This window comes from Mustela erminea, chromosome 5, assembly GCF_009829155.1.
Source record: "Mustela erminea isolate mMusErm1 chromosome 5, mMusErm1.Pri, whole genome shotgun sequence".
Classification (NCBI taxonomy): domain Eukaryota; kingdom Metazoa; phylum Chordata; class Mammalia; order Carnivora; family Mustelidae; genus Mustela; species Mustela erminea.
The window spans coordinates 74,615,950-74,627,970 of NC_045618.1; the positions used below are offsets into that span (position 1 = coordinate 74,615,950).

General features: G+C 57.5%; 2 protein-coding genes across 2 annotated transcripts in view; one reads left to right on the forward strand and one right to left on the reverse strand.

The window, feature by feature from the left end:
• SLC7A7 (solute carrier family 7 member 7) overlaps window positions 1-6,318 on the reverse strand; it is a 55,859-nt gene extending 49,541 nt beyond the window's left edge. Inside the window, exon 1 of the mRNA XM_032343795.1 lies at window positions 6,150-6,318. Within this exon, the coding sequence (XP_032199686.1) occupies window positions 6,150-6,168 (19 nt within the window). The 5' untranslated portion in view covers window positions 6,169-6,318. The remainder of the gene's footprint in view (window positions 1-6,149) is intronic.
• On the forward strand, window positions 990-11,570 carry MMP14 (matrix metallopeptidase 14). Its single transcript, XM_032343794.1, has 10 exons — window positions 990-1,399; window positions 5,588-5,736; window positions 5,932-6,054; window positions 6,435-6,742; window positions 7,249-7,410; window positions 7,754-7,914; window positions 8,092-8,230; window positions 8,363-8,513; window positions 8,993-9,108; window positions 9,454-11,570. Exons 1-10 carry the CDS (start codon window positions 1,295-1,297, stop codon window positions 9,786-9,788), a joined length of 1,749 nt encoding a protein of 582 aa, XP_032199685.1. The 5' UTR covers window positions 990-1,294; the 3' UTR covers window positions 9,789-11,570.
• The last annotated feature ends 451 nt before the right edge of the window (window positions 11,571-12,021 follow it).

The window sequence follows — 12,021 nt, forward strand, 5'->3', positions numbered from 1 at the left end:
CTCCCTTCTTTCCCCCTACTACCTCCTCCATCTCTCGCTGACCAATGCAATTCTAGGATCTTAGATTTCGCTGATGGTCGAGTTTTCTGTCTCCCACACTTTTCCTGCTTCTGTTGGGCTGCTTTTCCAGATCTAGCTCTCAACCTCTTATCTGTCTCTTCCCCACTGTCAGCTTCAGCTCTCCCTCCCCCTTCCCTGCATACCTCCACCTTTTGTTCTCTGTTTAGTCAGTCCATGAACATTTTGCCTTTTTTCACTGTAGAGGGGAAAACCAAACCCCAAAGTCCAAACTCCCAATCTCTCTTGTCTAACAGTTTCCCCGAATTTGATTTGCCTTTCCCCACATTCCATGGCCTTGCACCTCCTTCCTCCCAAGCCAGCATAAGGAGTAGCCAGATTGCAAATGATGGTGTTTAAGGGACGGCATCTGTCTTTTCTGCAAGGATAGGACCAGTGTGGCTGTGGAGTTGGTCGGTTGATAGTTGGGTTTTGTTACTATTGCATGTTTGGGGCAGGATAGGGATGGAGGTGGTTGTCAAGAACAAGGGGCAAATGTTTCAGTTTGGTTGAGCCACACGTCCCAGCAGACAATCTCCAACCCAGGTGTGGTGGACATGAAGACCACCACCATGAGCATCCCAGACTCTCAACTTGTCCGCCTGGGACACTGAGCCTCCCAGTACTTCCCACTCTGAGGTGAGACAAATGCTGAATACCAGGGGAATCAAGCCACCTAAAATATGCTTAGGGGGAGAAAGTCTCCCACATCCCGTCGCCTCGGTTCCCCCCTTCACACACACACAGACCCCCGTCCTTAGCTGTGGCCTCAACCCCTGCAGATGGCAGCCTCCACCACAAAAAGGCAACTTAGGGTGGTTTTTTTTTTTGGTTTTGTGTTTTTTGTCCTTTTTTTTTTTTTTTTTTTTTTTTTTTTACCCGACTCTTGGCTGTAATTGGATTCAGGCTGAAACAACCACGTCCGCACCGGGAAAGGAGGGCATTGGGGCGGGGGCGGAGAGGCTGTGGGAGAAGGGAGGGACCAGAGGAGTGAGAGAGGACTCGCAATGCAGTTCGCAGACTAAGCAGAAGAAAGATCAAAAAACGGGAAAGAGGGGACGAACAAACAGGCACTTTCAAGAACAATCCCCCCATCTCCAAGCGGACAGCGCTCTAGGAATCCAAATTCAGTGCCCACCGAAGACAAAGGCGACCCAAGGGAGTGGCGGCGCGACCCTAGGGCTTGGGGCCCCCGCCGCGGAGCCTGCACGGCTGGCTGCCGGGACGGTCGCGGACCATGTCTCCTGCCCCACGGCCCACCGGCAGTCTGCTGCTCCCACTGCTCACGCTCGCCACCGCGTTCGCCTCCCTCAGCTCGGCCCAGAGCAGCTTCAGCCCCGAAGTAAGTGAGCTCCCCCGGCCCTGCCGGGAGTCGCGCCCGCCGGGGAGGCAAGCCGGGGGTCTCCAAAAGGACAGGGTCCTCCTTAGAGAGCAGCAAGCTCGGGGGTTTGGCCGCTCCGGGCAGCAGCAACCCCCTCCTTTTGCTTTCCCTCCTCATCTCCAAACTTCCAAGTCGATCCAACTTCTGTCTTCCCCAACCAGCCCCCCCACCCCCACCCGCCGCCACCTACTTTCTTTCCTGGGAAGAGCCTTACAGCTGGGGCCCACCGTCCCCGGTTCCCCGGGGCTCTGAGCTCCGCTGCAGAACCAGGAGGGAGCCTGGTAAATACTTTGACTCCGCTCAGCCCTTGAGCTGCCCTGCTTTCTCGTCATGTGCGCCAGTCCGTTGTTTCTTCAACTTTCCTGCCCTCCAGCGCTCTCCCGCCCGCACCCGCGGGCCGGGGAGGCTTGGTGGACCGCGCCGCGGCTCCGGGCCCCCCAACGCTGCGCGCCTCCCGGGCGGTCCCGGCCCTCCGCGGGTGCAGCCACCACCAGGTGGGGTCGGGGCTAGACCCGCCGAGCGGCCCCGTCCCTCGCCCCACTCCGCCTCCCCGCGCGGACCCTCTGTGTCGCGGCCCGGAGCCCTGGCGTCGAAGGTCGCACAGGGCTGGCGCCCCGGCCGCCTTTCCGGACAAAGCTTTCCTTGTGAGCCGGGGGCTCGGCAGCGAGGCCGCCTCCTCCCTCTGCCCCCCTCACCATCCCAAACCTCCCACCCCACCCCACCCCCAGCCAGTGGCGCCTTTAGGCTCTTCTAGTTGCCTTTGTTAATTGCTTTTTTGTTAATTTTGTTAATTGCTTTTCTGTGCAGGAAGACTGAAGGCATCGCACTGGGGAGTGGGGAGAGGGCCGGGCCCAGGGCACCAGCACAGGTCTCAGGCGCCCCCCGCCAACCCATTCCCCGATGCTGGCCCACCCCCCTGGGAGGAAGCCGCGTGGGAGTTGTCTAGGGAGGTTTTTCCTCTCTTTCTTGCTCTCTCTCTCTTATTTTGGGGCGAAGGTGGGAGACGAATTTGATCAGCTTCTTATTTTGGGCCATCTCAACCCACTCAGCCCGGCAGGGCCTGGGTGCGGTCGGGAGGGGCCGGGAAGGGCCCCAGAAGGGGGAGGGGATCTGGACTTGGCTTCCTCCCTCTCCGTCCTGGCCCCGGACCCACCCCCCCGGAGGAAACATCTCCAGAAAGAACACTCTCTGTTCCGAAGGGATCTGAGGCTGAAAAGCAAAGTGTGGCCCTAGGAGTGGGGGTGACCAGGGAGAGTACAGCTCTGACCTGGGGCTAAGCCTGACAGGGCCCTGCAGGAGGAGTCATCCTCACCCCTGGCCTGGAGTCTTCATCACAGGCCTGCAAGGAGAGCTCCTAACAAAAGAAGCCTGGGCATCAGGGGGCTGCCCACTGCCAACCTTGCCTGCCCTGCCCTCCCTCCCCTGCCCCACTAGGCCCCCTAGGGGAGGGGCAGCAGCCCTGGCTCTGTTCTAAGTGGGTCATGGGCAGTCCCAGTGCCAGAACCACCATTTGCTTCTGGGCCACGGAGGGGTGGGAGGCAGAGGGAGGGAGGAGCAGGCCCAGAGGCTCTCATCCAGGGCCTGCTGGAGTTTGCCAGCATTTCCCCCAACCCACCCAGCTTCTCCAGGACTCCTAGGCCAGAGGTGGGAGGGGTTCTCTGGACCTCCCCACTCTCGGGGAATACCTCCAGACCACTCAGTTTTCAAGACAAAGCCAGCCAACTGACTTTTTGGACCTAACATAGTTGCTCCCTCTCCAGGCCAGTCTAGAGGGCGAGCTGGGGTGGCCAGGCCTCAGGCAGCTGGATTCCTCCCACCAGGCCTCCAGAGTCCTGCACCAGCTCCAGGACATCCCTCTCCTCCCCGTGGCCCCTTCTGGCACTTGGCCCTTCCCCCCACCCAGCCGCAGACACAAGAGTCCTCTCTTCTGTGGTTCCTACCTCACCTCCTAGTCTTCTCTGTGGTTCTTGCTTTGCTCAGAGCCTAGGCCTGGGAGGAGAGGGATGGGGGCACTTCCTTTCCAGGCCTCGAGGCTTTCTTGAAGGCAGGGAAGTCCCTTTCTTGCCTAAGCCTCCATTTTTCTCTATCGTGTATGGGGTGGACGTTGTGGGTGGGAATATTTAGACCTGCCTACTTTCCCAAGAGGGATTTATCCCAGAGCTCCTGGATGTGGATTCTCCTCGCCTCTCTGCCACCCTCCATTCTGTTATTCAGCCCTAAGAGAATTCCCCTCAGTTTCCTTCCCCGAGGCTTGAGGAGGCCTGACTTAAGTCCTCCTGACTTCCAGCTCCAGGAGCAGGCCACTCCCATCCTTCACCAAAGCTGAAGCAGCCGCTCCCTCACCAGGGGTCAGAAGCCTGGGGTGTGTGTGTACACCACAGGTGAGGCGAAGGGCAAAGGGAATTTCCCGCATACTTGGGCACAGGCCACAGCAGGCCTCCCGTGGGCACTAGCTGTGGCATCAGCCAGCACAGGTCAGGGCACGTCCACAGCTCCTGGGGAGATCAACCAGGTTCTGTAGCACCCTGCTCTGCTCCCCTGTGGTCTCCCAGAGGTTAAACTTGGCTCCCTCCTCTACCCCTGAGGAGGGGCTCTCAGAGGCGGGTGGTGCTAAGGTTGCTCTGACCAGGCCTGTTGGCTGGGGAAAAGCTAGGTTGTTTACATCTTGGGCCCTAACTCCCATCAGCCTTGGGGGATCACTTCCCAGAACCCTGTTGCAATTCTTGCCCCACAGGCACATGTCCCCAGTCAGCTGCTCCTGAATCACCCCCAGCCCCAATGCAGGAGCAATGCTCCGCCAGCAGGGCTGGGGCCTAGAGGTGAAGGGCGTCAGGAAGATCCATTGTGACAACCTGGGATGGGGGTTGTGGCACCCAGCAGCAGCCTCTACCCACTCTGCGCTCCAGACTTCCATCCTAAGCAACCTGCAGGCCCCCTCCGAACTCCTAAGGAAGGCAAAGCTGGAGCAGGGACCAACGTAGTATCTCCATCAGAGAATCTGAGCATTTTTATATCCCATATATAACTTGGCTCGCTTTACTTTTCAGGCTTTAGGAAAATGCTCCATTGTTCGTTCTTACAATAAAGGCTGGGTTTTTCTCCCCAACAGGGCTTTGTATTTTGTGTGCCTTTCAGTCGAACACCAAAAACCTAACTTTATGTTAAAGCAATACGCCAACCTTTATCTTATGAACAGTTCACAATATACCTCAAGTACAGTGCTGCCACCGAGTCTCTACCATGACCCCCATCTCCCACTCGCTCTTCTGAGAACCTCAAATGGGCCTTTAGGTCCCAAGGCCTAGGTCAGATGCTTGGATGGGGACTGGCAGGATCCCAGCTCTGTGGCTGGGTCCTAGCCCCACCACCTCCAAAGGTCCCAGCGTCCTATCTCAGCAGCCCGTCTCAGCCCTAGCTCCTGCTCTGCTTCCTCCTTTCTTTTTTTTTTTTTAAAGATTTTATTTATTTATTTGACAGACAGAGATCACAAGTAGGCAGAGAGGCAGGCAGAGAGAGAGAGAGAAAGAAGCAGGCTCCCTGCAGAGCAGAGAGCCCGATGTAGGGCTCGATCCCAGGACCCTGGGATCATGACCTGAGCCGAAGGCAGAGGCTTTAACCCACTGAGCCACCCAGGTGCCCCTGCTTCCTCCTTTCTAAAAAGATGTCAGCTGTGAGGGTCCTAGAGGCATGGCATTCCTGTCCCAAGAGGGTCTCATACAGGGCCCAAGAGAGCCCCCCTCAGCCTCCCTGCCTCCATCCATCACGGCCACAATCCATTCCCAGGATCCAAACTACAAGAACACTGACACAGAGAAGAAAAGTGCTGGAAGGAATCACAGCTCTGAGAAGCTATCCTAGGACTCAGTTAAGCCATCTGGGCTCCCATTCTCAAGAGTTACAGCCAAAGTCCGGAGCCATGGCTCCCCACCCCTGTTGGAGCCCATAGCCCTGAGAGGACAAGTCATACTGGGGCCCTTCGCCAGAGTGCAGGTCCAGCCTGGGAACTCCTCCAGCCCCACTGCCAGAGCCAGGCTGGGAGCTCGTTGCCCTTTTCTCCTAAGCCAAGGGTGCATGCCAGATAGCAGGGGGAGGCAGAGGCTCCCCTTGGGCCAAGTGGAGATGCTCTAAGCCATGCTCTTCGCCCTGCAGGCCTGGCTGCAACAGTATGGCTACCTGCCCCCCGGGGACCTGCGCACGCACACACACCGCTCACCCCAGTCCTTCTCAGCTGCCATCGCTGCCATGCAGAGGTTCTACGGTCTGCGCGTGACGGGCAAGGCTGATGCGGACACCATGAAGTAAGTGCCAGACCCTGGTGGGAATCCTGCATGGCACCCACCTCTCAGCGACAACACTAAACACAGAGACCTTGCTACCTATGCACTGCGCTTGACTCCTGCCCCCTCCCCTTCTCCACACTGGCCCTAAGGCCAGGCACTCCCCCTTTCCTCACAAGACCTTTCTCTTTAATGGCCACAATTCTCAAACCCCAGGGCAATGAGGCGTCCCCGCTGTGGCGTTCCAGATAAGTTTGGGGCCGAGATCAAGGCCAATGTTCGAAGGAAGCGCTATGCTATCCAGGGCCTCAAATGGCAGCATAATGAGATCACTTTCTGGTGAGTCCAAAAGGCAAGTTGCCTTTCTCAGAACATCAGGGTCGTCCTCCCTATCAGTTGTGCTCATAGACTCAGAGGCCTCCTATCCTACTCACCTCTGTCCCTGGGAAGCATCCCTGGGAGTGGGGAGAAACATGGCTGTAATCCTGGGGGAAGGTGCAGCCTGTGGGGGGTGCGCCCCAGGGCCAGGAAACTGAAGCCTGCGGGGGGTGTTGAGCCCTCAGTTCTTGGTGAAGAGGTATCATGAGGCAGCAGGAAGAGCCGGGGCAGCAGAGGTAGCTGGGCGGTTCAGTCAGACCTGGGCAAGTACAGGGAAGGAGAATTGTATTCGTTGTGATGCTAACACGCTCCCCTCCTCCCCCCACGTGGCTGGACCTCAGCATCCAGAATTACACACCCAAGGTAGGTGAGTATGCCACATTCGAGGCCATTCGCAAGGCATTCCGCGTGTGGGAGAGCGCCACACCGCTTCGATTCCGAGAGGTGCCCTATGCCTATATCCGCGAGGGCCATGAGAAGCAAGCAGACATCATGATCTTCTTCGCTGAGGGTTTCCATGGTGACAGCACACCTTTTGATGGCGAGGGTGGCTTCCTGGCCCATGCCTATTTCCCCGGCCCCAACATCGGAGGGGACACCCACTTTGACTCTGCTGAGCCCTGGACTGTCAGGAATGAGGATCTGAATGGTGAGCAAAGTAGCCCTGGGACTCATTTATTGTGGGGAGAGTCAACGATCATTGTGGGGCGGGGGGGAGGGGGCTGTTTGTCCTGCCTCCTCCCAAAACCTCAAACCCCCAAGTCTCTGGGCTATAGAGATCTCCTAATCTGACTTCCAGTGAAAGCCCAATTCTTATTTTGCTCCATTTACATCTGGTCCCTTTCTCACCCAATAACTGACTTCCCAGTCAAAGACTTCCCACTTTCCAGGCAAATGTCACCTCTAGCTCCTGGCAGAACCTGAGGCCCAGACGGGACCTCAGCTTCCCTTAATACATGTCTCCCTGGGATTGGGATCTGTCCCCAGAGCACCCTCTCATCTCTGCCGAGAATAGATTGCTCACTGGCTTCGTGGCTTTTTGGGTGGAAAATGTGACAGGCAGGCTCAGGTGTGAAAACCAAGCCTCTGGTGGGAAAGCAGGGCTTCTGAGGTAAGGGACCCAGGCTGCCCTCATAATCATCGCCATCCCTCCAGGGAATGACATCTTTCTGGTGGCTGTGCACGAGCTGGGCCATGCCCTGGGCCTTGAGCACTCCAATGATCCCTCAGCCATCATGGCGCCCTTTTACCAATGGATGGACACAGAGAACTTTGTGCTGCCCGATGATGACCGCCGGGGCATCCAGCAACTTTACGGTGAGTAATCTATGCCCACATCTCTCTGCTCCTGCTCTGCTCTTCCTCTCTGACCTGTGCATCCCTTCCTTTCCCCCATGCCCTATGATCTACCCCCAACCCCACTTGACCCTGCCTCCACCCACCACCTACTCTCACTTTCTTTTTTTTACATTATCTCTCCTACATGTTTAATTCTTCTCCCACTTTTGATTCCACCTTTTCTGTCCTTTCCCACCTGATTGCTTCAGCCTCCCCCACAGGGCCATCCACACCTTTCCAAGGGGATTGTCTGCCCATATACCTGTTCTTTCTGCCCTCTCTGCCACAAAGTCTGAAGTGTCTCTCATGTTCTCTATACCAGGGAGTCAGTCAGGGTCCCCTACCAAAATGCCGCCACAACCCAGGACGACCTCCAGGCCCTCTGTCCCCGATAAGCCCAAAAACCCCACCTATGGGCCCAACATCTGTGACGGTAACTTCGACACTGTGGCTGTGCTCCGAGGGGAGATGTTTGTCTTCAAGGTAAGAGGAAGAAGTGGGCCAGTATGGGGGACGGGAGGGCTCCAAGCCCAGCAGGCTGGGTGGAAACAGCAGCAGGAGGACTAAGAACTAGAACTGAGACAGTGGGAAGCTTTGGGGACCAAGCCAGAGGACTCCCTGTAAGACAAAACATACCGTCCCCACCTCGACACCTTTTAGGAGCGCTGGTTCTGGAGGGTGAGGAATAACCAAGTGATGGATGGATACCCCATGCCCATCGGCCAGTTCTGGCGGGGCCTGCCCGCATCCATCAACACTGCCTATGAGAGGAAGGATGGCAAGTTTGTCTTCTTCAAAGGTAACCGGGCATTCTGCCCTAGTTCTCCAGGTGTGCGGAGAGTCTCCCTGGAGGACTGGATTCCACTTGACTCCTCCAAAGACACAAGAGCCCGAGGGGAACCCTGATCCTGCCCTTCCCTCTCCCCACCAGGAGATAAGCACTGGGTGTTTGACGAAGCTTCCCTGGAACCTGGCTACCCCAAGCACATCAAGGAGCTGGGCCGAGGACTGCCTACTGACAAAATTGACGCCGCTCTCTTCTGGATGCCCAATGGAAAGACCTACTTCTTCCGGGGAAACAAGTGAGACTTCAGCCCATTGACCCCAGGCCTCCCTCCTCAGATGCCACCACCGATTCCCTCAGTTAGGGAGAAAGACCCACCTCTCCCTGGGATGTTTCCCTGGAGAAGTTAGTTGCTGGCTGAGCCTCTGCCGTTGCCTAGCAACAGACGGCCTCCATTAGGTGCTGAGTGAGTGGGAAGTGACCGGGTCACCATTTCAGACCCGGTCATTTGGCGTCTCCTGCCCCCCCAGCACGGTGCCTCCACCCTAGCAGCCAGGCACTGTCATTAAAGGCTACCGGTGGCTCCTTGCAGCCTGGGACCTCCCATCCACCCCCACCTTCCGCCACTTTCAGCCATAGGCCCTCATTACTCAAAACCCTGGTCCCGCACCCCGTCCGTCAGCACCCTTTGCTTTCTGGTGGGTTCAGTCTGGGCCCCGCTGCCCTCTGAGGAAAGGCCCAGTGCCCTACTGCTGCCCTTCCCCTCCTATCTCCCAGGTACTACCGTTTCAACGAGGAGCTCAGGGCAGTGGACAGCGAGTACCCCAAAAACATCAAGGTCTGGGAAGGAATCCCCGAGTCTCCCAGAGGGTCATTCATGGGCAGCGATGAAGGTGAGGGGCAAGGGAGGTGTCCATGAGGGGAGGATGGGGACAGCGGATTAAGGGAGAACGGGAGGAAAGCTGGACAGGACAGTATGGTGGGGAAAGCAGTGATGACAAGGGGGCTGGAGGCCTTGCCACATGCCAGGCTCTGAGGAAAGTGCTTTCTGCACGTCGGATCCCTAATCCCCAGAACCCTACTAGCCTGGTACTAGAACTACCCCGGTTTACAGCTAAGACGACTTATGTTCACAGAGGGTAAGGGATTAACTCAGCTCGCTCGAGTGCCTCACAGATTTCCCTCCCGCTCTTCTCCTCCCTGTGGGTCTTCCCTCGCCTTTTTGCTGACCGCTGCAGTCTTCACGTACTTCTACAAGGGGAACAAATACTGGAAATTCAACAACCAGAAGCTGAAAGTAGAGCCAGGCTACCCCAAGTCAGCCCTGCGGGACTGGATGGGCTGCCCCGCGTCAGGTGGCCGGCCGGACGAGGGAACGGAGGAGGAGACAGAGGTGATCATCATCGAGGTGGACGAAGAGGGCAGCGGGGCGGTGAGTGCGGCCGCCGTGGTGCTGCCCGTGCTGCTGTTGCTCCTGGTGCTGGCAGTGGGCCTCGCCGTCTTCTTCTTCAGGCGCCACGGGACCCCGAAACGACTGCTCTATTGCCAGCGTTCCCTGCTGGACAAGGTCTGACCCCCACGGCCGCCCACCCACTCCTACCACGAGGACTTTGCCTCTGAAGGCCAGTGGCAGCAGGTGGTGGTGGGTGGGCTGCTCCACCTGTCCCAGGCCCTCTCCCTACCCCGCCCCCCACCTCCCTTCTTTTCTATCACCTGACTGCCTTTCTCCACCTCAACCCTGGCATTGCTTCTTCCCTAGATGGAGTCCCCTGGGGGCTGATCAGGGGCTGCCCCTTTCAGCTCCTGCTCCCCCACCAGGGGCCTCTGTAGCTTGGTGTGTGCCCAGCCCCTTCTGAATGTCTTGGCTCTGCACTTGAAGGCAGGACCCTCAGACCTCGCTGGCAAAGGTCAAATGGGGTCATCTGCTCCTTTTCCATTCCCTGATATAACTTTAACCTCTGAACTCTGACCTCAGGAGGCTCTGGGCACTCCAGCCCCACAAGCGCCCCCCACCCGGTGCACCCCCGTGGCAACCTCCTACCACTCTTTCTGGCTTAAAGGAATCTAATCTTGTTGAGAGGAGAGACCCTAAGAGAGTAGGAGTGGTGTGGGGGAAGGCCACACAGCCACCCTAAGACCTTGGGAGGGAAGCTCAGAGTCAGTCCCCTCTGCAAAGATCTGCCTCTGCCCCACCTGGCCCCAAGGACGTCCCCAGGAGCCTGAGCCATTAAGGGGCTGTAGAAACCCTTGACGGCCCTACCCCCACAAATGCCTTACCCCCACAAATGTCAGCCTTGACTGGGGATGTCTGGGTTAGAGGAGTGGAGAGCACAGGCTGCAGCTCCCAGGGTAGGATGGCTAGGGCCAAGGAGAGGGACTGTCTGGACCCCTGGGGTGAGCCTGAAGGAGACAGAAGAAGAATCTCACTCAAATGCAGACAGCTGGGATAGGGACCAAGGGGCAGAGCAGTCAGGGGGATAGGACAGGACCAAAGGCTAAGCAGGGAGGCGCAGTGGGAGTGGAGGGCCAGGGGATGGGGGGAGGGCGGCCAGGTGGGCCAGGCCAGCAGGGGCTCCACCAGGTGGGTGGTGGTTCCCAGGGGAGGCCATGTTTTATTGGAGGTCTGAGGAAGGGCTGGAGAAGGGCATACCTACTCCACTTTGGTGCTCCACTCCTCCAGCCAGCATACAAGTGTGGGAAGGGTAGGGAGCCCAGAGAAAAGAGCAGAGATGACACACATCCAGGGACTGGTGACTCGGGACCTTCATGAGGGTGGCCACCCTCATGGGTGGTGACCAGGGGCTGACAGCACTCAGCAGCCTCAGCTGGCTTCAGTGAGGGGGCAGGTGCCTGGGTGGGTCTTGTCAGGTTAGCCCTTCACTGCCTGATACCCCTGCCCCTCGTCCCATCCTACCCGTGTCCTGCCTCCTCTCCCCCAGCCAGCCCGCCCATTGGAAGTCTCCTCTGGCCACCACAGGTGGTCATGGTACCTGGGACTTGAGAGAGTGAGACCCTGTGGGGACAGGGAGAGGAGAGGAATGTTAGGGGTAGGGGAGTTCCGGGGGTGGGGGGTGGGGGTGTGTGGGATGAACGGTGCTGGCAGTTCGGCTAAATTTGTCTTGTTTGGTTTTTTTTTTTTTGTTTCGTTTAATGTATATTTTTATTATAATTATTATATATGAATTCCCTTCAAATCGTTCCTTTTTGTTAACAAGGGGCAGGGGAAGGGTGGGGGTGGGGGGTGCAGAGGCATCGGACCCCAGGAACCTGCAGGGCGGGGCTGGGTCAGTGCCCTCTAAGGACATTTTTGACCTTGTTCAACCTTTCCACAAAGAATAAATGGTGTTTCACATTCTTTGTGTGGCTGCCTTCTCTCAGAGAGGTGAATGGAAAGCATGCCCATAACCTGTGTTTTCTGTGACCTGGGGTTTCGGTATTTTTCATAAAGGAATATGTTTATCCCTGGTGGACAGTGAGGGTTCAGGGCCATAGCTGGGAAGGAAGGCATACACGCTCCGTGGAGGCAGGGAAGTGGTCCCCAGAGCCCAGGCGCCCTCTCCAACCCAGCTAAGAGGTTACCTTGGAAGTCCAGAGCAAGAGGAAGTGGTCAAGCTGAGGCCACACGGAAAATCTTCCTAAACTGCATTACCCTGTCCTGTGATCTGGCCGCAGACCCTCTGTTTCCTCAGACCTCTCTTTCTGCTGCTGGGGACTCCCTGGATGTCTTTGAGCCCTTTAACCCATCCCTGCGTGCATCTAAGCCTCTTCTAGGCCTAGGGGGCTCGGCCGCAGGGGCAGAAGGAACA

What these genes read in the sequence shown, in the direction of transcription:
- MMP14 (XM_032343794.1), top strand. Translation starts at nt 1,295, where the DNA reads ATGTCTCCTGCCCCACGGCCCACCGGCAGTCTGCTGCTCCCACTGCTC. An exon ending in CAGGAATGAGGATCTGAATG is followed by an intron (nt 6,743 to 7,248) that starts GTGAGCAAAGTA and finishes CCATCCCTCCAG; the next exon opens with GGAATGACATCTTTCTGGTG. An exon ending in TACTTCTTCCGGGGAAACAA is followed by an intron (nt 8,514 to 8,992) that starts GTGAGACTTCAG and finishes CCTATCTCCCAG; the next exon opens with GTACTACCGTTTCAACGAGG.